The sequence below is a fragment of the Pipra filicauda genome, unplaced genomic scaffold (genome assembly GCF_003945595.2).
Source record: "Pipra filicauda isolate LSUMZ 115617 unplaced genomic scaffold, ASM394559v2 scaffold58_size5111680_pilon, whole genome shotgun sequence".
Taxonomy (NCBI): Eukaryota; Metazoa; Chordata; class Aves; order Passeriformes; family Pipridae; genus Pipra; species Pipra filicauda.
This window is the reverse complement of record NW_024104742.1, coordinates 3193950-3221472: the sequence shown is the minus strand read 5'-3', so window position 1 is coordinate 3221472 and position 27523 is coordinate 3193950. Positions and strand designations below refer to the sequence as shown.

Sequence of the window (27523 nt, the reverse complement as noted above, 5' to 3'; positions counted from 1 at the left end):
TTTGACACAAGATCCATTATCAGTGACAGCGTGAATGTGAACATGGGCTTGATTTGAAAAACTACTTGGGATGAGGTAATGGGGAAAAAGCTTTTTGTTCCTAACTGTTGAGAAAAGAAAAAAAAAGTAAATTATTTATGTTAATGCTATCAGTTAATATCTTCCAAGAAATGCTCCCCTTCCTGTATAATATTGTTTATATGCTGCATTTGAGTAAAGCTTGTTTAATTAGCTCCCTAATGAAATATTGTATAACAAAATGGAAATTTATCATTTGCTTTTATGCCTTTGTTCAGTTACAAACTAGGGCAGGTCACTGTGCCCAGCCTGGACTAGACACCATTTTCTTTCATGCTGCATTTGAATAGAACCCATTTAATATTTTATTTTTTTAAAAAATGCTGTCTATTGAGGTTTTCAAACAAAGGGATAAAGTGCCATCCTTTGAGCTTTCCATGCTGTCTCTTATCTCTCCTGTGTGAGATGAGAAGTAGTACTGCTTCACAAAGAGGCAGCTTACCAGGTATCTTTTCTTTTATTGGGCTATATAGTAGAATCAGACTTTCTTTATAGCATCAGGGGTATGTGGATACATTCAGTCTTTCTCTTGTATATGAAGCAAAACTGGTAAATCGGTTATTCACGATTTTTAATGGACTTGAAGTTATGTGCGCAATTTTACTTCAACAGGAAGCTCCTGTTGGCTTTCTTTAACCTACATTTTGTTTACTTGGCTTGATAGGTAAAGAATTAAACAACCAGAGTCCTGGTGACATGTTGGTTGGGGCAGACGTGCTGCCCCAGACGCCAGCCCAGCGCCTCACGGGAGCCCCCAGTGCCTTGTCAGAGCAGCTCCTCTGATTTCAGAGTGCTACCCCCGTCTGTGACAGAGATATCTGCCTCTGTGACTTCTGCCTTGCATTACTGTGTTGCCTGTTTCTCTATGGTAAAGCTTTAAAGTGTAAAATCCCATTTCTTTGAATGTGTGCTGAAACCCAAACATTTCGGGAAATGTGTCAATGCTGGTGACATTTCCCTAAAGAAGAGATCTCTGTTTGGAGGTGAAGCTACTCATCAGAGCAAGAGACTCACAGAGGAAAGGCAGTTGTCAAGATACTTGCCTGGAAAGTCAAATAATGGTGAGGAAGGAGGTTGAAAATGATACCCTCACACCTGGTACACAATTAGTCTTCTCTCTTCCTCACTCTCTCTAATCTCTTGTGAACCACTTCACTGCGTATAAATAATCAAAGCTGAGCCTCCCATGCTCAGATGAAAGCTGTAAAGACTGGCTTTCTAGATTTATGAGGAGGAACGTTTCCTCTGTTTTCTACCCTTAAGTGTTCTCTGCATTGCCTGGTTATGCCTGTATGCATTGGAGTCTGGTGAGCCATACTGTCAAGTCTCGGGAAACTGTCACCCTACATTCACTATTGCCAAGCTTAATAAGACTTAGCACTTCTATAGTGCATTTTTATGTTCAAAGTGTTATAGGAATATTAAATCAAATACTGCTCTCAGCTGAACTGTATCCCTGTTCATTGCTCAGTTTTGCTTGACAGTAAGAACTTGGGACAGAAAATAAAGAGCTTCATTGCACCACTGGAAGCACCAGGAGAGACTGTGAGAGAGAAGGAATGTGTTACTATGCCCATCAAGAGAGTGCACTTGGCAGTTCCCTTGCATTCACCTGGTTTATGTGAGGGGAAAATAAGACAGTGTCTAACTTCATCTGTGCTTTTCCCTTCCTGCTTTTGGGTAGGGAGCATCTCAGTGCATTGTCTTTATTGACAGGAGCCTGCTGCCTACTTTTGGTATGTATAAGGACCGCTTGTGCTCTCTGTGTACTCCAAACAGTAATTGCCTGCAGTCCTACTCTGGTATATGTGGCATTACTGGGTGCAGAGTTTTCTTACATCCCATGAAATCTCTTCTGGAAATCTTCCAGGTGATTTTACATATTCACTGTTGATGTGGACAACATCATTCACTTTAACAGCAACCATTCAAGGATTCTCTACTAAAATGACCTATTGAACAACTTTGTTTTTGACTAATGCCTATGGGGGTTGGGGAGGGCTTTTATTAGGAGACATGGAGTTTGTTACTGTTGCCATGAGGTTAGAAGGGTTTTCTTTAGGACAATAGAGTAATTTTGAAAGCAGCATGAAGTGTTTAGTTTTGTATAGTTAAAGCAAGCATGATAATGTTAGTGAAATGGAGCTAATGCTTCGCAGTGAAAATGAATGCAAACATACACAATGCTGTCATCCTCAGGGATCATCTTGAAGGAGATGAATTACTAATCAGAAAATGAATAAACTTCCCAAACCATTTTACTTTGTATTAATGTTAGAGCCTGATCAATACCATAAGTGTCATCTACAGTTCCAGTTATTTAGTTTGGTCTCATGAACTAGAAGTTGTTTTTGCATTAGCTATGCTGTCAGATGTAGTGTGCAGCAATGTTTTTCATACAGATGATGTAGCAATCTAATCATCTTTGTGCTATCAAATTGCAAAGATATTCACATGAGATGAATTCTGGCTCAGCAGCTGTTCTTTCTGCACAGGCTCTTTGGGACCAGTGCTGCTGTTCTGCAGCACACAGAGCGAGTCTGGGTGCTGGCACATGCACTGTAGAACTGAGCTGGTGACAGATCTTTCCCTTCCCTCTTTTTTCCCTGTCTAATCAACAGGACAGAATTAGAGCTTTCGAGATCACTGCAGGCTGTAAACCAGCCTGGTAGTGTCTCTGCAGCCATCTGATGTTCCCTCCTGCATTAGGCAAAATTTTCATCCGAATTTGGACTATGAAATACCATACAGCTGGTTTTAGCCGTTCTTCTTGTTTCATTTGGAGCCAGTGCATTGACATGTTTACTCGAACATTTTTCAGCCATGTAGTTTTTTCTACAATAGGGTATGCTTTATTTTGATAGATATGTGCTGTTTTGCTTTTTCTTCAATATCAGATTGTGAAAGACAAACTGGAGGAGGAGGAAAGCTGTGTCTGAGCAGCCCTCCCCTTTTTGATGTGTATGATGCCTTTTTCTTTCACAGTTTCTACTTTGTGTGTGAAATTCTGAAGAGTTCGACTGCAACCGAATGCTGCAACTCAGCTCTAATAATTACTTCTAAAAGGTCATTTTGAAATCGTATATAAGCTGAAACTGCCTGCTGATCTTCACCAATTTTGTCCATCCTCTTTATTGAAAGGTGGCTGTTCCACGTCATATTGTTTGCATTGTCTGATACTCAATAATAAAGGCAGACAGGTGGATAAAGCACAGTGCAAGGGTAGGAACAGAACTAGTTGTTCTATCCTAGTTTCCTTGGTTATTCTGTTACTCAGTGCTGTGGGATGAGTTTTGCAGAGCATGCTTTGTTACATGGTTATTGCATCATTCAGATTGAAGTGCAGGAGTCCCATTTTTATTGCTCACAAAATCTGTATGAGATTATTACCAATAAGAGTCATGTATTTCGAAAGAGTGCAAGTAAGCATGAAAACTGGAATTTAAACATCAGGATGAGGATCAGAAGGAGTCTTGAATTACCACGTTCTGGACAATAAATCATATAGAAGTGGTTTCATGGGTTCCTTATATGTCTTGAGTTTCAAACTGCTGTTTAAGTGTCAATACCTAGCTCACTCCAAGATCTGCAAATCAGATATTTCATCTTTAGCTTTTAGCTTTCTCATTACTGGTGGTACATGACTTCAAGGCAGATCCATTCTTCCTGAAACTTCTTTCACTGGTTGGCTGAGCAAATGACATGCTTCTCTTATTTTCCCCAAATGTCTTCTGGCTAAACCAGGGATGATCTGATCACGTAGGAGTAAATTCACCAATGGGCAGAATTTGATTGATGTTCTCTGGCTGGAGTAGGAAGTGATCAGTGAATGGCGTTTTGCTCTGTGCTATTCTAAGAATGTTCTAAAGTGAAATACTTTAAGATTATAAAAAATTAATTTTGTAAAAAGACTAAGGAAATATCAACCTACCTTCTGTTCTTTCCTCTGTGTAGAAATTCACTGGAGACTTTTGTGTTTATGCAAAATACACACATGTATATGATATACTTACATGCATAAAAATACTTCCTTTTTATATGTAGGGTTTATATTTATATACACTGAGATTTGTGTGTATGCTGCCTGCCTACTGTGTGAATGAATAATTACCTATATCAAATTTAAACCTAAAATGTTTGCAACCTTCTCATCTCAATGACAGTTTGTATCAACAAGTTTCTTGATTAAATTTGTTGTTAAAAACAAACAAAACCAAACACTCCAGAGTATTCCCTTTTATCAGTTTTAAATTTGTCTCATAACAGTTTAATTTTGTGATCCACTGTACTTATGTTATGAGTGTAAATAGTTGCATACCTACTGACTTCAGGATGATGTTTCTCTATCATTTACATCTCGCTTCTCTTTAGACTACATAATCTGTTTAGTGTCTCCTCACACTGTTTTTTCCACATCACTGATCTAGTCATCTGTTTGTAAAATACCTTCTATTTTTCCAAATTGTTCTGAAGAATAAGTGTCAAGAATGGAACACAGTATTCCGCAAGATGTGTATGGGATGATTTAACACTATTTGCCTCTTTACTTTCTGTCCAGTTTGCTTTATTTTCCATGCTGTTACTAAAGCTGTACATAGAAAAGAAGTTTTTATTGAGCTGTTTACGGACATACCCAGGGCCATTTTCTGAGGACTTGGAGTTAATTTAGATCTTAGCAATCAATCTGAGGTACCTTGCATTTGCTGATCTGAATTTTCATCTGCTGATGTATGGTCCGTTCACATACCTCTGCTGGACCTTCTTATTTTACGAATTGAAGTAAGTTTGCGCTAACTTGTATTTTACAGGGTCAGTACTTCATTCCTTTCTAAATCACAAATACAATAACCCTGTTCCTGGAACAAAATCATACGGTGTTCCACAGCTGCTACTTTGAAGTGACAAATTTTCTGTTTCTAAATATATTAAAAATAGATGTGCCCTATCAAAGTTGGACTACTCGCTTCTGTGGTTACATCTAGCAAACCAAGACAGAATAACATAATTGAAATCAATGGAGTTAATCCTATATCATGCTGTTGTAACTGGGAAAATAGATGGGCCCTAAATTTACCCCTAAATCTTTCAAATAAAGCCATCTGCTCAGAAGTTTGATCAGAACAGGTTTTAAGCCATCATCCTGGCAATAAAAGGAAAATGAATGATTCTGCGAGGAATACAGCTTTTTGTACATAAAAATGAAGCAACCTTAAAAATCTATTGACTTTCCAGTAGGTTAATATTTTCTAGTAGGTGACTATAGTCTATAAAAGTCAAGCCTGAAAACAGATGAGCATAAGTTCTTCAAAGCTGCTGTAAATTGCTGAAATTTGCCTGAATACTTACTGAGTGTGTAACACAGTAAAGTCTGATATTTGACCTTTGAGGTCTAAGTTTAATGGGAACCTATAAATATACCAGCCCGATTACAGACACACCCTACCCCAAATTTTACAATTCAGATGTGCACTGCTGTTATTAAGACAGTAAAAGCCCTGGGTCAGTAATTTTTCCCCTGGACTTCCTAAGTATCAAAAAATGTGTGAAATACCAAGTTCTTTTCAAAATTCAAATGTTAAACTGCCTACAGAAAGTTTCCACCCATGTCGGATGGTCAAACCATGAGGTGTGAAATTCTCCAAGGAGCCCCGAGCTTCTTGGACTCTGTTTGAGCAGCATGAGGAGGCATTCACTACCTTTGTAGTGCTGGCCCTGCTTTGTGAGTCTTTGTTCTGGCTTTATTTTCATGGATATTTCACACTTTCAAAGAGTTATCTTCTAAAAGTCATTTTTTCTCTATTTGAAATTCTGAACTATGTAGGAGTTTGGCATAGGATTCAGAGCTGAACAAAGACTAATAATCTGTTTTCTTTCAAGAACCTGAATTCCCAAGAAGTTAGTGGGCTTGTTTTTCTTTGATTGTAAGTACTGTAAGTTTCAGTTGAGATATAATTATTTTTATATCTTATAATTACTGTTATAAAAGCAACTGCACCTAGTCTGGAAAGCAAACAAAAATAGCTAATAATGAGTTCTGAATAATTTGGAGTCAATTTTCAGAATGGTAAGAAAGTACTCACTGCAGCAATCTCTCAAACTTTGCATCATTTAGAAGGAGATTTCTTCTGTAGCAAAAAGTGAGAGAACTTTTTTCCTTAACACCAACTCTTACACTGATTGACCTCAAAGCATAATTGGGTTTGGGTTTTTGTTTTGTTTTGTTTTGTTTTTTTTTTTAAATGAGCGTCTTGATAAATCATTGAGTCTTTATTAAGGATGTCTTCCTGTTTGATGTTGTCTTTTGTTGAGGTTTCAATTATTTAATTACAGGTCTTGATATGAAACTAATCATGCATGCATCCGTATGAAGCTGGCATACTGACAGGATAAAATCATTAAACAGTCATTACTATAAACTGACATCGGCCTGTAATTTTTGCAGTTAACGGGGGAGTTGATGCTTGGTGAACAATCCAATTAAAACTGGCAACAAAAGACTTAAAATGTCAGCCAAATTGCTTTTTAATAGTCAACGCAGCCGTCACAAAACATAAACATTAAAGTCCCCATAGTAGCATAAAGCTTCATGGTGAAACAATTCTAGAAAATGAATAATAATTACAGTATCCTGAGAATTCTCTTAATAGATGTGCACTCATTAAAATACTTTGTTGGTTAGATTCATATGAAAAAGTATGTTTCCCTTGATACTTCTTTATGCATTTGTTTTGAAGGTTTTATTCGGTATTTTATAGACGTAATTTCTAGTAATATTCAAAAATGTGTGTCTTATTTACAATGAGTTTAAATAACTGTGTATAGATAAGCTTTGAGTGAAACACAAAAAAATGTGTTGTGAGGTGAACTGAGGATACAGCCACAAAGAACTTTTATAGCCTGTTAATGCTGTAAAATAGTGTAATCTGTGTTAATTTTGAATTGCTCTGGATTCCTCTTCCAAGTTGAGCAAGACTAGCAGGAGAAGCTTGTTGAACTTTCCAGCATGAAGTTTAACCATCTGAATCTGTGTCTGCAGCAGTGGCCCTATTGGCACTTGATAGATGCTCTGCTCAGAACTGCAGAGGTGGTTAAGAGTGCAGGGCTCCTAAAAACAGACACCAGAGGGGAGTTAAAAGTGCTAAATAGTTCTGTGGAACCAAACCATAGCCACAGTTTAGTGGAGAAGTAGCTTATTAGTATTTCAGAAAGTCTACACGTTTGTCTCTAAATGCCTAAATACGCATTAGAGAGACTGAATTGGAAGCTGTGGGTTTGTGCCTTGTGTTATGTTCGTTTTCAGGCATTACATTACCTGTTTCTGTGTTGTTATTTTGTCTTTCCCTACAGGAGTTTGGCTTTTCTTTGAAAAATAATCGATTTGCTGTTTACCATCAGTTACACACATACCATTGTCTTTCCTCCCAGCCAACTCAGGACTATAGGAGAAGTGTCAACATTCCGAAACAAAATGTTAGCAAACATCAATGCAGGAATAGATCTCTTTGTAGAAGTATTTGTTTTATTTGTGCATTAAGTTGTGAGGGACAGGAACTTGTTAACCACCTCTAGGGATAAAGGGCAAGAGTAGTTGTTCAGCTAATTCTACACTGAGGTATATCCTTTAACTAATATAGTGTCATTTAGATACCATGTAAAATCATTTGGTGAGCGACAATCTCTTATGCTACCTGACAATTACATGCAGCCTCCTTAAATAGTACCATGTAATTTTAAAGGTTACCAAGACAAAATTGATGCTAACTATTCTACAACTAAGGTTACCGTTCTTTTTGGTTTTTATAAAAAACTGTTTCCCTTTTTAAAACAGTAATTCTCTGTTTGATAATTTGAAAATATTCTTTAATTTAAAATTTGTTTCTAAAGCAAAAGTTCGAAAGGACAATATGTGTTTTGAAACTCTAATTTGTCTTAAGGAGGTTTTTTTTTTAAGAAATTTGTCAACTGAAGTTTGTGAAGTAGAATGTAAGTGAAGCTGAAGGAAACAGTTTGGTTTCCTGTGAGCTCGCTACCCTGACCAACAGGGAACTAGTAAGGTTGCTGAGAAAAATCTCTCCTACAGTAATTTATGTTTTAATTGCAAATTGGTTTATAGGTCAGACTGCTCTGAGGAGAGGATAGCATGGGACGCATGTACCTTGATTTATTTTATTTTTTTTAAATGTTGTCAGTGATATTTCTTGACCAGTACTAAGCACACGTGCTGGCTGCTTGTCAATTCATCAACTGTGGTTAAAACCAACCTCCACTAAAATGAAGTGGAAGTTTCTTCTTGACTGAGCAAGACTTAGTGATCATATTCCTAATTCACATAACAAGTTTGAATGTATACGTAGTCATTCAGAAGGAGGCAGATAAAAGCATTAGAGTTTTCACCAAAAGCTATTCATTTTATTTGTTGGTAGCAAGGTTCTGTGTAAGGATTTTGCTCATTCATTATCCAAAATGACTAGCAGGAAATTGTAGCAACAAACAACTCTGCTACCCCATTCAGTCTACAGAGAAAGGAGAATTGCTTTAAAATTAAATCTTAGAGAATACAGCAGAAATCATTTCTACAGAGCTGGCACGGGGGATACAGATTTATAATCAGATGCAACCCAGTGAATTCTGGTTGAACTTTGTAGGTCAGGAGATGTTTGTCCTGAACAGCTGACTTTGAGCGAGCTGTCTTCTACTTTTCTACTCCTTTAGAGCAAAGCCACCCAGACAGCCCCAGCACTGCTCTGGTCCATCACTGCACCACTACCCCTCTTCCCCAGGAAGGCAGGGAAATAGCCTAGAAGTAAACAATTCTATAGAATGCCTAAACCTACTTTAAAATCCTCAATGCCATGATATGGCTTAAAATACTTTTTTAGCTTATTTCAGTGGTGGCCACGTGTGGTGCTCCTCTGTATCCTCCAGCTGAGGTTGAGCCCTGCCTAAGGCTTTAATGCCTCACCCTTACAGGCATCACAGTCTGTTTAACTGGCTACAGTGCTAAACAAAGTTTAGTTGCAAAGTCTTCTGCCAAGAAAAATACATCTTGGTATTTATTTAGAAAACACTACTACATTAACATTATTTTGACAAATTTGAGGTAGATATGCATACAGAGGGACAGTTAAAATGTTTACATATTATGGATACATTTGACAGCTTTTTCTTCCGCTCCACAGGTTATTATATAACCCTAGGTAAATGAGTTTTTTAATACTCCCTATAATTATATAACAGTCACTGGAAATATATGTAAATATGTTTGTATCAAGCAATTTAATATCAAGGGGAAATCCATAATAAAAACACATAGAATGCAGTTTTATTGAATAAAAGAGATCTTCATTTTTCTCTATAAGCTAAAAACATGTTCTTCAGAATACTATGAGCATAGAAAATAGTCTATATTGCTTCCCTCATTAGTATCTTTCTAAAAGACTTCTCTTAAAAATGAAGTAAGTAGATGGGAGTAGAGACAATTCCCGAATGATCCAGAAGAGCTTCAAGCTTCTACATCTGTAGAATGGTATTGATCATAAAAATGGATCTTTTCAATTATGCTCTGCAAAATAATGTCAGGAGACATTCTGGATGTCTGGTTTTGACAGGATAATCCAGAGTGCAGAGAGTTAGGTGTCCTGAGCAAAGCTTTTATATATCCAGGTGGGAGAAACTGGAGTATGATTAATACTTGAACTGAGAAAGTTCAGGTACTTCCACCATGAAGTAAACTTAGAATAAGTTTGCAGTGCTGCCAACAAAGCACTAGCTTTGTCTGAGTTAAAATAGATAGAAGATATGCTTGGGATCTTGCCCCCAGTAATTTCAGGGGGCATCAGGGCTTTAGTTTGGGTCCTGATGTAACTGGCAGGTTTAACCGTGATTTAGGGCTTATCATATATTTCTGTAGAATCACAGAATAGTTATATTTATAAAAAATATGAATAGGCAAACTGCTCTCTCTCATGGCTGAGCTTTAAGTTGAACAGGATTCTGTACTTCAGGCAACTGGTGGGACTCATGTCACTGTCCCCATCCTAGAGAAGACAAGTACTAAAAGGGAAGAGTTTTCACCTCAACCCTCGCAGTGCAGCGATCTCAAATGCTGCAGGGCTTTATGTTTTTTGGGTCTGTAACAGGGCATGGCCTCAAGCAGTCTTTTTTTCCTGAAAATGTTGCAAAATAACAGAAACACAGATGAAGCAGGTAAGAGGCAGGCAGGGTGGTGACAAAGTGGTTTAATATGTCCATATTCATGATATTTCCACTGAGCTACTGGGCAAAATACACAGTGTATTTCAGTATGATTTATAGTTGCTAATTCCATTACCCATAGATCCCTTTCAGAAAGCCCTCACAGCTAATGAATTTAATAACACAAGGGCCAAAACTTGAATATTTATCACCGCCAAAACCCATCAATAACTGCGGAAACATTAATTTTTACAACCATGACTGCTTGCAACCTATTTTACCAATCATAAACTGCTCTTTAATCAAAATCTGTTCACCTCTAAGGTCATCAAAATTTGCTGCCAGGCTACTTGTAAGTGCCTGGCTTTTGCAAACCTAGATGATAGGCTTACTCTGTAAGCTGTAATCTCTCCCGCTTTGTTCAGAGTTTTAGAATAGTGATTGTACCGTCCCCTGTGAGTTCCCACTGATAGAAGTTACAACTCATGATATTGACTGAACCCACCACTTTTAAGTAATGGCAGAAATTACACATTCTCCTGAAAATATCACCTCTAAGCTGGCTGGGAGCTGTCAATCTTCACTCTGTCCTTTGAATGCCGTGTGATGTTAATTGTACCAGCAGCTGCTTGATCTGCTAAACAAACCACTGGAAGCCTCAGCTGGTTGTTTAGGCTGTTCCCTCAGTCTCCATCAGAACTGGAGCTGCTTTTCTTCTGCCTTCACGTTTTGTCCTTGACCTGTGTGATTCAACTACCAAAAAGCCTGTCTTGTGTTGGCACTGTAGTGATTTCAGAGGGTCCTGTCTCAACTGGGTGGGTATTAGAGAGAATCTGACAGATGTATCATCTGCAGCAAAGGAGAGGAAGGGACTGAGTAGGGTAGTTTCATTGCAAATTTTTCATATTAATTGGCATAAATGTGAGCATTTCACATAAATGGAATGTTTTTCACATAAATATTACGCATAGAGCGCATTAGTATTTAACAGCTATATGAAGAAGTACCAGAGAACAAAGTATAATTCAGGCAGCTCAGTAGAATAAGAGCACCTCAGGAGCTCTTGCTCTTCACTCCCCTCTGGCAATGTTTATTTTATGTGAACACACATCAACGTGTTTATATTGTCAGGTGCTTCTGCATGATAACATTTAAACCTTGCATCTCATCCTCAGTACACAGCATTATAACCTGAAACTTGTTTCTGGTTACAAACTATAGCACAGAGAGAGACAGTGCAGTGTTTATGACCAAAATTATTCTACTTCAGCAGTCGGGCTCCCAAGTTAAAATGCTGAGTGATGGAGTTAATTAAGGAGGAGTAGTGCTGTTTTAGCTGCAATGTTCTACAGATATAAGTGCCTCTAAAGTGAGGCAAAGTTTGTCAGGAAAGGTAATGTCTTTCATTGCACCAGCCAATACAGCTGCAGAAAAAAAGAGTTAGCTTTGGGCCCACAAGCCCTTCTTTGGGTTTGGGTATATTAACAGTTCTATCATCAGAAAAAGCAAAAACACTCCCCCACACATACTTTAAAAAAAAGAGAATATCAGTCTTATTTCAAAAATTGTATAAAGTAAAACTGACAAGTTAAGCATACAGTAGAAAGAGGACAGATGCCAGAATTTTATGAAATATTATTATGCCAGAATTTTTAGAATATTGTTAAATGCATCCTACCCACAAAGTTGGAAAAGGTGACAGTTCCCCAGGGATCTGCCTTTCCTCCTCTGATTAGTTCTAATCTCCATTCTTTTGCCTGAAAGATTCTCATCGTTCTACAGCTGAGTCCAGAAATAGTTGTTTACAGAGACCCTTTTGAGACACTTCAAATTTATTTTCCAAAACACTGAGATCTCTAATATTTTTTTCACTTTCATCATGCCACTAATTGAAGTTTTACCAGAAATGAAGCCCAGTAGCATTACCATCCTGATATGCAACAAGAATGGCAAATTACTGGCAAATACAGGAGTCCTGATAATGCAAATTCCTTTTGCTCACTGTTGCTAAGGGTTTTAAGGGATTAATACTTAATATCGACATCATATGCAAGTAATAATGTCCACTTATACTATTTGATTTGTGAAGGTTTTCTAGTAGATAAGTAATACAACATTTGGTGTTAGAAATGGACCAAAAACATAAATTAAATAATGGGAAAATCCCAGACTCATCTAAGTCTACCTAAATAAATATGGACTCCAGAGGGAATTTTAGCTGAGTTTACCATGACAAGAGATTGTATTAAGCAAAATTAAAGAAGCAAAACTTTCACTTCCATAAAAGCAACAGTGTTTTAAAGAGAGACCTGTTGGTGATGCTCCCATCATTCCTTTTTACTCTGGTGTTCAAAACTGGGTAATTATGGTTTTATAAAGTTTCCTAGAGTGAGGTCCAATATGAGTGTTTACAAAATATAGTTACTTGGGTCTTACAGGACAAGTTTTGACTTTTAATATAAAAACAGAAAAAGAAGTGTTGCCATCATAAGCAGCCATTACTGTCCATGTAGCTTCTATGCAGAATAGATTTTTTTTCCTTACGCAGTAATACCATACCACATTCAATGTGAATGTGTTTTAAAGAGTTGAATTGCATCATATTTCATTTTTAAATATGACTATACTTGGAAATGCTGAAGGAGAAATAAGTTTCTGTAAGCAGTAGGAAATAGTTAGAATTCTTATTTTACCAAATCTCTTTTTGTTGAAATGATCCACAGATTACGAGTGAGAAGCTGTTATCGTGCATGTGCGTAATTGTAAGAGATTCAAGGGAATTGAACATATGTGATACTGAGAACATAAAGGAAACATTTAGTGGAATCCATATGAACACATTGGACTGCATGTTTAAGTATTATACATCATTTCTTTGACATCATTACATTATTATAACGTAAATCCAGCTATATTTTATGCTTGTTGACACCATTCAAAGTACATGGCATAAGACCTCTGTTAATCTTTCTTTGGAAATGAAGTGCTGTGTTTCCAGCACGGCCTAAAAAACGATAGACAGGATTCATTCTGCTCTTAGAGTGGCAGTGTGGTATGAAATTCTATACATGTTTTTTTGAGGGCACACTTGTAAAGCCCAGAGCCCACTGATGATCCCTGGGTGTCCCTCCCTTCCTCAGTCTGTTCTGGACCATCCCAACCTACTCAGCAGGGAAAATCTGCTGCAGGGGAAAGCTCAAAGCACTGTGGGCACGAGTCAGTACACTGTGGTGGGAAGTAGTACTGGTCTCTGGAAATCTCTGCATCTCTTTTATCTCATGTGTAAACTTTGAGTCCATTTAGTTTGTAAGTTTTCATTACAATATAAACTTTATTTTGCATAAAACCATGAGGTCTGTGGAATTTTTTAAGGATGTTTGGTATTTCATATTCTGTGAGATTTTTTGTGAAGTAAGGATGAGAAAAGGAGTCATATACAGCAGAGCAATAATCTAAAGATAAATTGCTGTTAAAGGTACTGGTAAGATACTTTCATATCCTAGTGATATGACAAAGTTCTCAAAGCTGGACCTACTAAATGTTGAGCTGTTTCAAAAGGAGGTGGTGGAGCCACCACCCCTGGAGGTGCTTAAGAAAAGACTGGACGTGGCACTTGGTGCTGTGGTTTGATTGACATTGGTGGTGTTTGATCATTGGTTGGACTCAGTGATCTCAGAGGTCTTTTCCAACCTAATTGACGCTGTGATTCTGTTTGTTTATTCTGTGCTAATTAGCTCTAGTCTTAAGCATTCAGATTCTCTGTCTTCCCTGCACTGAATCTTTTCCACTTCTTTTCCACATGCCGATGATGCTCCTTCATCTCTCCTGTGAATACAAGCTGAGAGTTGTGGTTGTTGAGCCTGGAGAAGGCTCCAGCAAGGCCTTAGAGCACCTTCCGCTATCTAAAGGGGTTATAAGAGAGCTCAAGAGGGACTTTTGACAAGGGCATGGAGTGATAAGTCAAGGGGGCATGGATTTAAACTGACAGATTAGATATTAGGAAGAAATTCTTCCCTGTGAGGGTGGTGAGGCCCTGGCACAGGTTGCCCAGAGAAGCTGTGGTTGCCTCACCCCTGGAAGTGTCCAAGGCCGGTTTGGATGGGGCTTGGAGCAACCTGGTGTAGTGGAAGGTGTTCCTGCCCACTGTAGGAGGTTTGGAACAAGATGATCTTCAAGGTCCCTTCCAACCCATACCATTCTGTAATTCAAAGACTGCTTGAAAAACAATCACAGACTGATTTTTAACTGAGCAGTAGTATCCCCATAGAACCTTTAAATAAACTCTCTGAACATATGTTGCAATTTCATTCATTAAATAATGGATTGCCAGCTAATTCATACTCAACTGAGATACATCCAGTAAAAAAAAAAAAAACAAAAACAAAAACAAAACATCCAAACATACCAGGAAATAATGAATTCAGGAACTGAAAAAGTTAAAATATCTCAAAAGCACTACAGGTTGGATGCAAACCTTTTATGGTTCATTGAGTTTTAGTATATTCTCTCTGATATACTTCACTTAATAACAATACAGGCTATTGTAGTCTTGTCAGTAAATGATAAAACAGTTCAATTACCCCTTCCTTTATATGGATCCAAAAACTATAGTAAACTATATTTCAAAACTGTTAGGAAAGTAGTTCTGCCAAGGCTTGGCTAGTTTTCAAAACTAAATTTTAATCATGTGCTAACTAGTTGATTAAGCTGTTTATTTAATTTTTGTCAGTCTGTAAAGCAATTTGGCTACATGTTTATGATTGCAATAGCATTTTAACCTGACTCTTAAGGAAGATGAGTTTATGTTAATGCTGCTCTTATCCATCAGTCTGTGCATCTGATACCTTTTGAACAGAATGGCAGAGCTCAACCAACCTGGCAGTGTCAGGGGATTGTCTGAGTTAACTTCCCACTTTCTGAAAAGCAGAGGCCTACTAAAAAAGCAGGATCTGAGTTACTGCATCTCCTGAAACAAAAAGCAGCTGAAGAGGAGCTGTTGAGGTCTGTGCTCCATAACTGTGGAATACCAAGCTCTGCCATGGAGCAGCATGTGTTCAGTGTTGATCATGGGCCATCCAAGGGAACAAGCCAGAACCAAAGAAGAAGAGACATTCAGGGGAGAAATAGGACTCCTTCCTTCAAACTTCAAAGGAAAGAGAGCAAGTAGAAATCCTTCAAGCTAGCAGAATTACAAGGAAAGATTTTCTTGTTTACAGTTGGCATCCATACTGTTTCTCCTTTGGTGTGAGTGTGTGGAATTTGGGAAGTGCCTCAAAAGTGAAGAGCTTAACAAATTAACACTGTTATTGAGGAATGGAAGCAAAAGCCCTACAAATAAAAAAAGAGGTGGAAAGAAGTTTGAATGGAGTTTGTGGAGTGGAAGTGGATTGTGCAAGTTAGATTAAAACCAAACATCCAATATGCAACAGATCAGCAGAATGTTGCACGTATCTGATAAGGAAACATCACAGTTCTAGATGTGCTCTTCTGAAAAGAGAGAACTATTTAAAAATAATGAATTCTTGGGAAAGAATTTAGAAATTTTTTAAACAGCCTCTTTTGTCTGTAAAAATTGGCCTTAGTGCAAGTGCAGGTGAGAAGGCCAATGATGAGGGCCAAGAGCATCACTTCTGGCTTGGTTGCTCCTCAGGTGGAAATCTGATTTAAAGCAAATTATTGTAAATGTAAAGTTTGAGCTGAAGTCATGTTTTATACCTACATTTTTAGATGAATGGAAATTTCTGTCATGTCAGTGAACACATTGAAAACAATGCTGTATTTGCATATCATACATGAACTTTTTGATATAAAATAATTATAAAATCTGAGCATTATTAGCTACCATTAAAAATAAAAACAGGAGCTAAGCCAATTCCTATATCAATCTTGTACATTTTGGAAGCTTGTTGGCTATATACAAATTATTTGGCATAATATCCCTTTTTAGGAGTTAAAATGATTTTGCAGTAAGTTATTTTACAGACTCTGCTGTTTATTTAGAGTCCTGAAGAAGTGTGTGAATATTTAGATTTAATGCTGCTTTGTCTCCCAAGCAACATTTTTTGTGATATAAAGTTAATGAGATATAGACTTAGTTTCAAACAAAATAAAAACAACTTTGCCAAAGTAGAAAGTCTGTAAAAACTAATTGGAAACTCAGGCTAACTCTCAGCATAATGAGTTTGCAGTGCTTCACTGAAATGGGGGTCTGATGCAGAAGACTTTTTAAATCACCAAAATAGTCAGGATCCGATGTGAGGTTTTTTGTGATGCCAGTAGCTGGACAAAAGGGTGACAAGTGTGATAATTAAAAAGGAATCCCCCAGGAAATCTGATGTGTTGATGTATTGTGATAAATTACACTGGGAGGTATAAGGTACCCTACCAACCAGAAAGACTTCATGGTTCACAAAGCAGAACTAGTCTATTGCATAGAAAAAACTAAACTCTTTGTCAGATAATTGTGTGCTATTGGCAGGATAGGGACAGGACACATAAAGGAGGAAGAAAGGAACTAAAAGATGTGTTGCCATATGAATTTTACAGGTTTTCTTCCCATTTACCTGGAGAAGCAGTTACCTTGGCTGTTCAGCATTTGCTGCACAGCTTTTGATGTACCTTGTAGAGTCCAACTGTGTGTCCTGGCAAAGATCAGCATTTTTCTAGCAGGACAGTGGCTCAGCCATTAAAATGTCTTGTCATGCAAATTATAGGTTGTATAATAAACCTGCAAATTTTCTGTAGAGTGGATTTAAGATTGATACTTTAAGTAAGGGAATGCCATTGATCAAATACGTGAGGATGCTGGACATCAAATATTATGTCCAAGATTTGGGGAGCTTTCAGTTCTAAAATAGCAGGATACAGGATTTACTGAGATTAATTATTATATGAAAGTGCCTTCGCAGATTATTTTGGAGCCCTGGACTGTTGACTCCAGTGATTTAATTTACTGAGGTCTCCAATTTTCTAATATGCTTAGAAATGCTTTTCTGGTGTATGCAAACTAATATTACAGCATAAACCTTAGTGCAACTGTAAGAATGCTACCTTGATAAAAGATCAATGAAATTAAAAGGATTAAGCCTGGGCCAAATCCGTGACAGCTTTGCTTACCACAGCATAGGAAAGCTTATGTGGAACACTGAACAACCTTGTTTCTCCAGTTGGGGTAAATTGTGACTGTCACAGAGAAAAAAGTGCTTTTTCTCCGCAAGCCGTTCCAAGAAAGGAGGGAACACGCTTTCATCTTTCACCTTGAAGACACATCATGTCATAATTTAAAGAAAGCATGTGTTGTAAATGGATGGCAACAACAGTTCCTTGCAGGGAATTTTTGCAGGTTCATCAGAGCTTCACTCCAGCTGGATTTGTGCAAATGTAACTGGACATCTGCTGAGGTAAAAGGGAGAGTGAGGGTGAGTACAGAAATGGGATAAAGCTGCCTTAGACACTGAGGTGAAGTAGCTGGAGAAGTTTCAGGTTAATAACTTCACAGTTCATTCAATCTAGCAGCAATTTTTATAAGCATCTTCTTTGCAAAGTATTTCTTTATTGTTTCTTTACAAGGGAATGTCTTGCCTCAATTCTCCATAGCTGTGTATCTTGCTGTAATGAGAGGCTTTGGAGGCTCTTGTGGGAAGTAGAGAAAACAAACTTTTATTGTCCCTTCAACGTACAATTATGCTGTCTTTGTGTCTGCATTGTCCTTTGCATGAGGATTCAAGACACCTTACAGCTGAGTGGCAGCGTTAGCACAGGGCAGGACAGTGCAGCTACAACCTCCCTCTGGGGTCCTGAAGGACGAGGACAGCACAAGTAACAGGGCCTTGGGTACCTGCCACATCTGTCTTTGTCTCCTCAGTCTGGCCCAGTGGCTGTGAGCTCCTTGCTAGCTCATCTGCCTTAGAACCTTTTCTCTGGCTGTCTGGATCATCAGTGCTTCAGAGACCTTTTCTCAGCTTCCATTTAAGAAATGTAATAACAGACTCGCAGAAATGTGTTAACCTTGTTTTATGAAAGATGTTTGTTAGGGTGCAAAACTAATTTTTATACTGTGTCTATTTCTTTCACAGATGTTCTTAAATGAGAACTATACCTCATGAAATCAGCTTGTATCTGTGCTGCAATTCAATGTCAGCTTGATTTATTTGTTCTTCACCTTACTCCCCCCAAAATCCTATGACAAATTAAGTGAATATTATACCTTCTTCTTTTTCTTTTCTTTTTCTTTTTTGGTTTCTTTTGGGTTGTTTGTTGTTGTTGAACTACAGTACTGTAGGATGTGCGTCTGTATCTGGTAGTCTCTGTTTCAGTAGATTGTTATATTTAAATTATTTCACATGTTGCAACTTATTTTAGAGGAAATAGGGTTAACAACATGATAAAGCACAATGCTTTATTTCCAATAATTATTATATCGTGGTATCATGGAATGGTTTGGGTTGGAAAGTACCTTCAAGATCATCTGGATCGAACCCCTCTGGCATGGGCAGGGACACCTTCCATTAGAGCAGGTTGCTCAGAGCTGGTCCAACCTGGCCTTGAACACTTCCATAAATGGAGAATCCACAGCTTCCCTGGGCAACCTGTGCCAGTGCATTAGCATCCTCACCATAAAGAATTTCTTCCTAATATCTCATCTAAATCTGTCCTCCTTCAGTTTAAGACTTTAGTCTCCTTTTATTTATTTATATTTTTTTTTGTAATTAAGATGAACATAAATGAACCACTAACTGCAAAAACGACATTCAAACACTGTCTTCATCTTTCTTAAATAATAACCCTCTGTGGGGTTTCTGTGCTTTTCCCATGTTGTTTCAGATATGCCAGGTAGCCCACATAACCAGTTTACCTTCAGACCCCTCCCACCACCGCCTCCACCACCTCACGCCTGCACCTGCGCCAGGAAACCGCCTCCCACGGCCGACTCTCTCCAGAGAAGATCCATGACCACCCGCAGCCAGCCCAGTCCTGCTGCCCCAACTCCCCCCACCAGTACCCAGGACTCAGTGCATCTCCATAACAGCTGGGTCCTGAACAGCAACATCCCGCTGGAAACCAGGTACAGACCAACCTTTGGTGCACAAAATATCTCAAGCACTGGGGAGGGGAAAAAAGGAAAAAAAAAAAAAATGGGAAGGTGGCCTGGCAGTACCATGAGATGGTGATGGGCAATTACAAGCTTGTCATTCAGGACATGCTGGTGTGTTTTGATTTGAGCAGCCATGTGAGGCCTTATTTGCTTGGTTCGTATAGATCATTAATACTCATAAATGCACGTTTTGCAAAGTTTTGGGAGACGTTGGTTTCTTTAAGATGTGTGGGTTACATGAGTATTTTGTGGCTGTTTGCGGTCAGGATTTGTGCTTATGCATTTGTCTTGCTCTCCCACATTCTCCCAGGACCATTTTGTAATCAGCAAATAGAGGTTTGGTTTAATCAGTGCACTCTGGCACTTCTGGAGTCGCACAGAGTCACACAATGGTTAGGATTGGGGTTGGGGTGGGAAGGGACCTCCGGAGCTGATTTAGTCAGGCTGTAGGTTTCCTGCAGATTAGGTAGGAAATAATACTAAAATAATATTTTCCTCAATGCATATTTAAATACTTTATTGAATCTATACACAAAGAATGTAATTTGATAATCATTTGGTAATGGAGAAATGATACAAGCCCAAGGCAGGTATTGAGCATGGCAAGCCTTACCCTTGGGAGCTGGGAAAGGGAGGTTCAACTTTAGGATCATTCACAATTTACATGAATAATCTACTCTGAAATGTATTTGATCACAAACACATTCTGTATTTAGACAACCTGTATTTCAGTACTCAAAGTTCTGCACAGTCTCCTCTGACTTTTTTGCTATAATAAGCTTTTTTGTTTGTTTGTTTCTTCCTGATAAGTATTAGCTAATTTGATGGCTTTCAACTACAGTGTGTTTGCTGACTTGATTTTTAAAACAAGACCTTGATTTTCTTCAGTCCTCTTCATTGTGAGCAAAACACCAGGAGGTTTTAACTAGGATTTCCTTTAGATTTTGGCATGTAAAGTGCATGACTCTCTGTGAAAGTTTTGTTTGCTGAAGCAGGAGAATGTCTAACATCCACCTAATTTGATCCAGAAAATAAAAGGTATTACGCATGGAATGTTTTCTTTTTAAACATATATGTCCAAGGTCCAGTTATCAGAATTAATCACTGAAACATAAATTTGGTTCTCTTATAAAATGGTTGTTTTTATTTTATTACAAAACTTAATTTTAATATGCATCTTTAAACACTTAACTGCTCCTCATCAGAAGTGTTAAGTTTTAGTTCTGCTATTAAATTGGGATTGAAGAATACGCCAATTCATTCTGAAATAAAACTTTCCTTATTTATCTTAAGGACAAATCTCAAAAAGAATCAAGGAGGATGGAAACTTTTCTCCAAAAGAGAACATAAACAACATTTTAGTTTAGCTACTCTTTCTAGAGCTAAAAGAGTCTGCTTACACAGTCTTTATAAAGATGAATCTCTGTCGTTTCTCATGTAACAATCTCATATATCTGTCTATACCTTCTGCTGCAAGAAGGCTGATCCCTCGGTGTTCTGTACCCTTGAAGTACCTTTTGGTTCTCTTCAATTAACAGCCAGGTAGATCTTGTTCAGCCTCCTGCATCCCTGTTCACTGGATTCTCATCAGACCTCACTGGGGGAAAATATTTCACAATACATTTATCTTTTGAGTTCAGTTTAATTATTCTGGTTTCTTATTATTTTTTTGCAAATTCAAAGCTTCTCAAACACAAATATGGACATATATAGGTAGATCTATAATTATATAAAGGGCTGTGCGTTGGATTAGGAATTCAGAATGGAAAACATCCTTTGGGCTGCACATTATTCTTTCACTAAGTCTGGGAATTTTCTGCTTTTCGGCCCTTCAGTGGTTGTTTCAGCTGATTTCATGCCCCCTCTGGTTGCTCCCTGCAGCCTCCTAAGAAGCTGGCTGAAAGGCTATATAATCCAAAAGGAAATCTGTGAGTCTGTTTGCCAAAATATATCTGCAGTTTATGTGCAGACAAGTGCTACAGCAGGGGAATGTTGTAATAAAAAACATTTGTGATCACCACTTCCCAGAAGTCTATAGTACACACACAGCCTTAGAGAAAAGAAGGGCTTGCAGCTTGTTTTTCCTTCCTTTTACAGTGAATGATTCAGCTAGAATTGAACAGATACTTTGGCCTAATATCTGGATTCTCTTGGTTTCCTTCTTCGTTAATATTTAGCTGCCCATTAAAAATAATCCTACAAAATAAGGGGAAACATGTTAATGGCAGCCATGTTTCTGTGCTAAATCTTTAATAGTACCAAATCTACCTAATATCTACATACCTAATGTGTCTAAGCAGATTATTTTTTTTTTCAGTTTGGAACATTTGCATCAAAAAGAAGACTTAGACAGTAGTGTATTCCCTACTGTAACAACTAGGCAAAAATCAGAATGCACATGTTCAGCTTTTTTTCCAGCTGTATCTCCTGTTAATCCGTAATCAGCACATGTGCTTGATGTTTTCTCTACTGCTGTGGAATATTACAGAATTTTCAGACAGGAGAATATTTCCTAGAACTAATCATGTGACTGTAAAACCTGTTCACTCTGGACAGTCAGAAATTAAGCAAGTTTATGAGTCTGCTCATAATGGTAATGTGTCATATTTATGTCAAAGAAAATTCTATAGTTCTGAAAAAGTTTGCAGTTTTCTGATTAAACATGTATTCTTACCTAATCAGAATTTGAAACCCTAGGTTAGACCACAAAAGGCTGTAGTAAAGATGTATGCTGAGGTATGTGTTCTGAAAGTTTTTTTGGAGGGTAAAACTTGGTTATATTTTTACAGAAAAGGGCAAAACAGAAATTCTGTTTTGTGCTTTATCTAGAGGTGTTATATGCACTAATCTGCAGAACAGTTTTGTCAGAACTTAGTTTATTAACCCAACTGTTTAATAACAAGACTGAGTTGGAAAGATGAAATGACTTGTTCAAGTTCACAGAAGCTTTTGTCAAAGCCAAGGTTAGAGTTTATCTGTGTGTCATTGCCAAGGCCAGCTGTTTAACTCTGGCAATTATTCTGATTAAAAGCAACTCGAACAAAAATAAGAATTAAGAACACCTTTAAAACTTCAGAGGATGTGTCATTGAACAGCTGTTGATCAGGAAATTGGAGAAGAGCTGTAGCTATAGGAGGTGTAACAGCTCAAGCTGGTGACTGACTGTGCTGCACCTTCAGCACTGTAATGCAAATGCAGGCTCTGCCTGTGTGCATGCACAGCCTGTTTGGGAAGAATAACATATTCATTATTAAAATTACTTAGGAACATGAAGTAATTTCATTGTCACACTGAGAAATAATTTGTAAGTATTGCCAGAAAAAGACTGCAAGGATCTCTCACAACGCATAAAAACTCGGGAAACATTGATTCTCTTTTTTAGGATAATGTTATTGGGCTCTTACATAAATTGATTTTTTTCTTCTACGCTAGAATAAAGTACTTGCAACCTATTGCCTATTCCCTTCCATTCCACTAAAATAATTGTTTTTTCAGGTTTCACAGATACTTTGCTCTAATGTTTCAAATCTTATGATTTACAGTGTAATACATTGTCATTATCTCTGACAGCCTCATCTCTACATAGCTTACTACTTTTTATGGAGTAGATATTAAACCCTGACAATTCAAAGTAGTGTTTTTCATTTGCTCCATGCCCTGCTAGTTCACTCAGTTATTTGTTTCCGTATCTTGCTTTTTTGTTCGGTTTTGTGGGTTTTTTTCTGCTGTTTGCTATTTATTTTCCCACTTCAGTCAAATTCCCAAATAAGAAGTAAAAACTAGATGTTAAGTAGGGATTCTTACCTGACATTTTCTCTCGTCCTCCCTATAGTATGATAAACCATTGGACACACTTACTTTGAGTAAAGCTTTGCATTTAGGTCACCAAAACATTTGAATTTTTAAGTTTTCTGTCTAAATCTCAAAACTTAGCTAATTTTGATTTTGTTTCAAAGTGGGATTTGAAACTAGTCCTGTTTTGTGCTTCAGTATTTAACATATTTGCTTGTTCCTTCGTTTTTTAAATCAAATTTCTTCCTAGTTCCTCTAACCCATTTAGCAGTGTTGGCAGTAAGGTTAATGCTGTGCTGAATGGACTGAAATCTCCCTTCACTGCACTGGCAATGAGCCAAGTCCTGTGGAAAAAGACAGCTTAATTTAAGCAATCTTATCACCATGGTAATAGCTCCTCTAAAGGGACAGTGAGGTACCAGACCATAACCCTGGGATTCAATTATCATTAATTTATATAAAACTTCGAAGTACTAGAATAATAAGAGAAGTATTTGGGGTTCAAGGCAGTTGTGATTTTCAGTTACTATTCAGCAATATTTCAGAGCCCTAAACTTTGATTATGTCTCTAAAGACTTGAAAACTTGGAGAGTTTTGGGGTGCAAGAAGTAGATTCAGATCATCACATAGATGGAGTCATTCCTTTCTCCATTATACAGTTATTTAAGGTACATATTTATGACTAGCTGGATTTTTTTTTCTAAAAGTATCTTGATTATAATTCTCTCATATATGTGGGGGGATCTTGACAACAAGCAAGAGATTTATTCTGTACTAGGGTTTTCCTTTGTTCTTTTTAAATCAAGCATATACTTATTTGTGCTCTTCAAAAAGTACATTGATAGCCTTTCAAATCACAGGCACCTGTACACAGTCCCTTTCTGTGTAAGCTGGAGTAGTTCTAGAAGCAAAAATAATTAAATAAAAATGCATATCTAGACACACACCGACACGGTTTGCTGTGAACTCTTTGCAAGGTTTGTTCTTTCTCCTTGGTCTCTGCATTTGAGCATCTTGTGTGTCCCGTGAATCGTTCCTCCAGTGCAGAGACACAGGAAGCACTTTTGTGCCTACATTACATTTTCAATGTTTCCATAGCAAACAGAATGGCTTTAACAGCTCCCAAGGCAGACAGGTGTTGATGATCATAAGCCACCAAGCAGGGAGACAGTTTCTGTTTGAGCATTGCAATTCATTAGGAACTTGTTTGCCAATGGAACCTACTCCTGAGTTAAATGACCAGATTTGGGGCTCTTCCAAGAATAAATGCAGGGGAGGGCTTCCTTTATGATCTTTTCTTCAAATCATGCCGGGCAGTATTTGCTGTTGTAACATTTCACTTGTATTTTCTCATTTTCTACCTAATTAAACAATAAATCTGGCCAATATAGAGGCTGACCATATTAAAAACAGACACATGGCAAAGGGTTTTAAATTCAGTCTGAGTCCCGTGTGTTTTCACTGCACAGCAGAAAATATCTAAAAATATTTCAGCCTTCTGAATTGTAAAAGATAAATTGAAAACTGTAAATATGACCATGAACTTAAAATAAAAGCCATAAATATGACCCTTAAATTTAATAATGTGAGAATGAAGGTGTCTTTAATGAAAATAAAAATACAAACATTTGTCAGCTGCAATGAAGTACAGCTTTCATGTCAGCAGCAATGGTACTCGAGGGTCTTGCTTTTGAATAATTTGAGATCCAGTCACTAAGGACAATAAGGTGATTTAAATTGTTCATATACTCTATTGTGTTTTTTCTTTGTGAGAAGCTCTGGTGTGGGCTTCCCTGGAATTTGTGTAAGGGTTCTTTATGCAGGCTAACTATAGTAACTTGAACAATCATATTGCAGATACTCTTTGCTCATTATTTTGAATAATGATATGGTTTATAAAGTTATAACTAAAAGTAAAGCTATGTTGCTATTTTACGGCCACCAATGAGCAAGCAGCCTGTTAGCTTTCTATGAAACACAGTGTTTCCACTTACAAAACCAAAAATACAAGAGTAATTTATGTCCTCTGTGTGGTAGTGTTTAGTTGTATGGGTTTTTTTTAATTAGCCAATAAAACCAAAAAGTAGTTGTGTTTTGGACAACTGGTCCATTTTAGAAACTGTTCCTGATTGATTTTGGCACTGTCCTATATCTAAATAATTATTGTCCCAGATTTCTGCCAGGGACTTGAAGGTTTAGCCACCTGATTAACAGGCTTAGTTTGCCTTACAGCAACAACAGACTAGTGAGTCAGCATTGCATCATTTCTTGTTCTGTACTAAAGTGAAAGGTAAAGGATACAGATTCCTTTTACATCCTTTCACATCCAGGGTCACGGGGCTGAGTTTTCAAATGCTATATAAAGAAAATATGAGTGAATAAAGGGAAGCAATTTTATATGAATGATTCAAAAAGCAAGTCAAGCTCAAAGAGGAAATTTTAACAAAGCAGTTCTATTCCCAAAGACAAATCTCCAGGGGGTTTCAAATTTATTTCAATTATGCATGTAAAAATAGAATTATAAAATAAATTAAATAAATAGTTTTCATGGCCATTTCCCTCTTCTTTCACCCATGAGAATTCTTGTTCCTGCAGTTCTTGTACACAAAAAGGTGAAACAAAGCAGATAAAATTATAGGTCAGATTCTATCTATAATGATATGTCAAGTCTTATATTCAGATACAGCTTCCCTGGGTTGGTTTTCAAGATGAGGGTATAGTGTGTGTATCTTCGTTGCCAAGTAGGTGTCTTGTACTGTATATTACTTCAGAATATCTGTCTTGTTTGTATCCTATATAGTTTGCTGCATGACATATGCCAGATTTATAAAGACAGGTCCCTATTCTGATTATTATCTAAGTTTAGATAATATCTAAGGTTTTTTTTCCCCTCGCATGAAAGAGCAAATTTCTGCTTCTTACCCCTGTCCCAGGAAATATGAAATAACTTAAAATAAGTACCAATGGGCTCCTTGTTGATGTTTGCCAAATGTAGATGGGCAAATGTATCAGTTCCAAACCCCTTTTGATTACTGTCTTCATATAGTTTCTGGTTATACCAAAAATCAGAATCTTTCTTACATTTCAGCTACTGTGTCTCTTAAAAATTCCCTTTGCCCTTCTGTTGACATCTAAAGGAATTATTTCAATTAAACATTGGTATAGATATGCAGTTATATGCATTACATGCAGTTATAAAATTTAGCTCAAAAGAAATTGAGAATTTTCAGTGATTGAACTGAAGTCTTCTTAGTTTTCCTCTCACAAAGCTTTGCAGCAATTAGTAATGCTTTAAGTAACTATTTCTCAAATGTGAAACACACACAAGTACAAGTGTCTTCCTACTTGGTTTATCCAGGAGAAATGCAGACTAATTTTTTGGCCAAGGTATACCAAGATTTGTATTTTTAACTCACCAGGTGGTTCCCTTTCAAATCTGCTTTTGTTCTTCATTTTTCCTCTTACAAACCTGTAATTTTTAATAGAAATGGAAAGAAAGCATGTCATAGGAACAGATGAAAGGGGACTTCTAGGTCTACAGATACCTGGCACTGAGGAAGTGCATAGAACTTAGAGAAGTGATACCAAGCCCTTGACACAGTTGAGGGACATTTCTACAGTACTAGGATAGAAACATATTTTCTCAGAATTTAATTATGGAATTCTGTGTGGGGTTAATCTGGTTTCTGTAATAATATTACGTTGCCGCCACGTGAATTCAGTTGGGATGTTGCTTCACAAGTAGCTTTTATAAGACTTAAATTACTATTCCAGGTAAGAAGCCAAAAGTACATAACAAGATACCCTGATAGAGAAGAGTGTTAGACTCAGAGAACTCTTCTCTAACTTCCTCTTAGCTGAGAATTCATCATTTGTATGAACTGCACTCTTGGAGTTTTCTGCCGTCCCTCTCGAGGTTAAACGAGCGCTCAGATGAGCCGTGTGAAGCTGCTTCTTTCCAGAATGCAATTGGTTCTGTATCCAGCAGAACTGAGAGGTCTAATTTCATGCCTTGTGTCACCTGAACTCCCCAATAACTCCCTTCCCTCAGTGCTTTTCTCTTTACTGAGCACGTCAGGGCAGGTCGAGACCTGGCTGCTGATGAGCCTCTGTGTGTTGTGCTTCACTCCCCAGCGTGTGCTGTGCTGGACACTGGGTGGGCAGCGAGAGGGGCTTGGAGAGGGCAAACAGCTGAGTTTGGCAGAGGGAGCTCACTGGGCCTTTTGCTGGTTTTATTGCATTCAGGGAGTGGAGGATGGTGGTGTTGAGGGCTTTGATCCTACCCCACCACAATTTTTTTGAGTCTGGTAGGATCTTTTTCTTCAGCTTAACTTCAGTTGAGAGGATGCAAAGTTCAAAATCTTT

The 27523-nt window shown here is 37.6% G+C and overlaps 1 protein-coding gene across 5 annotated transcripts in view; it reads left to right on the top strand.

Annotated features, from left to right (window-relative positions):
* TENM1 (teneurin transmembrane protein 1) overlaps positions 1–27523 on the top strand; it is a 649978-nt gene that overhangs the window by 476322 nt on the left and 146133 nt on the right. For all 5 annotated transcript variants that reach the window (XM_027716459.2, XM_027716460.2, XM_027716458.2 and 2 more), the window contains one exon: positions 19096–19336. In XM_027716459.2, the coding sequence (XP_027572260.2) occupies positions 19096–19336 (241 nt within the window). The remainder of the gene's footprint in view (positions 1–19095; positions 19337–27523) is intronic.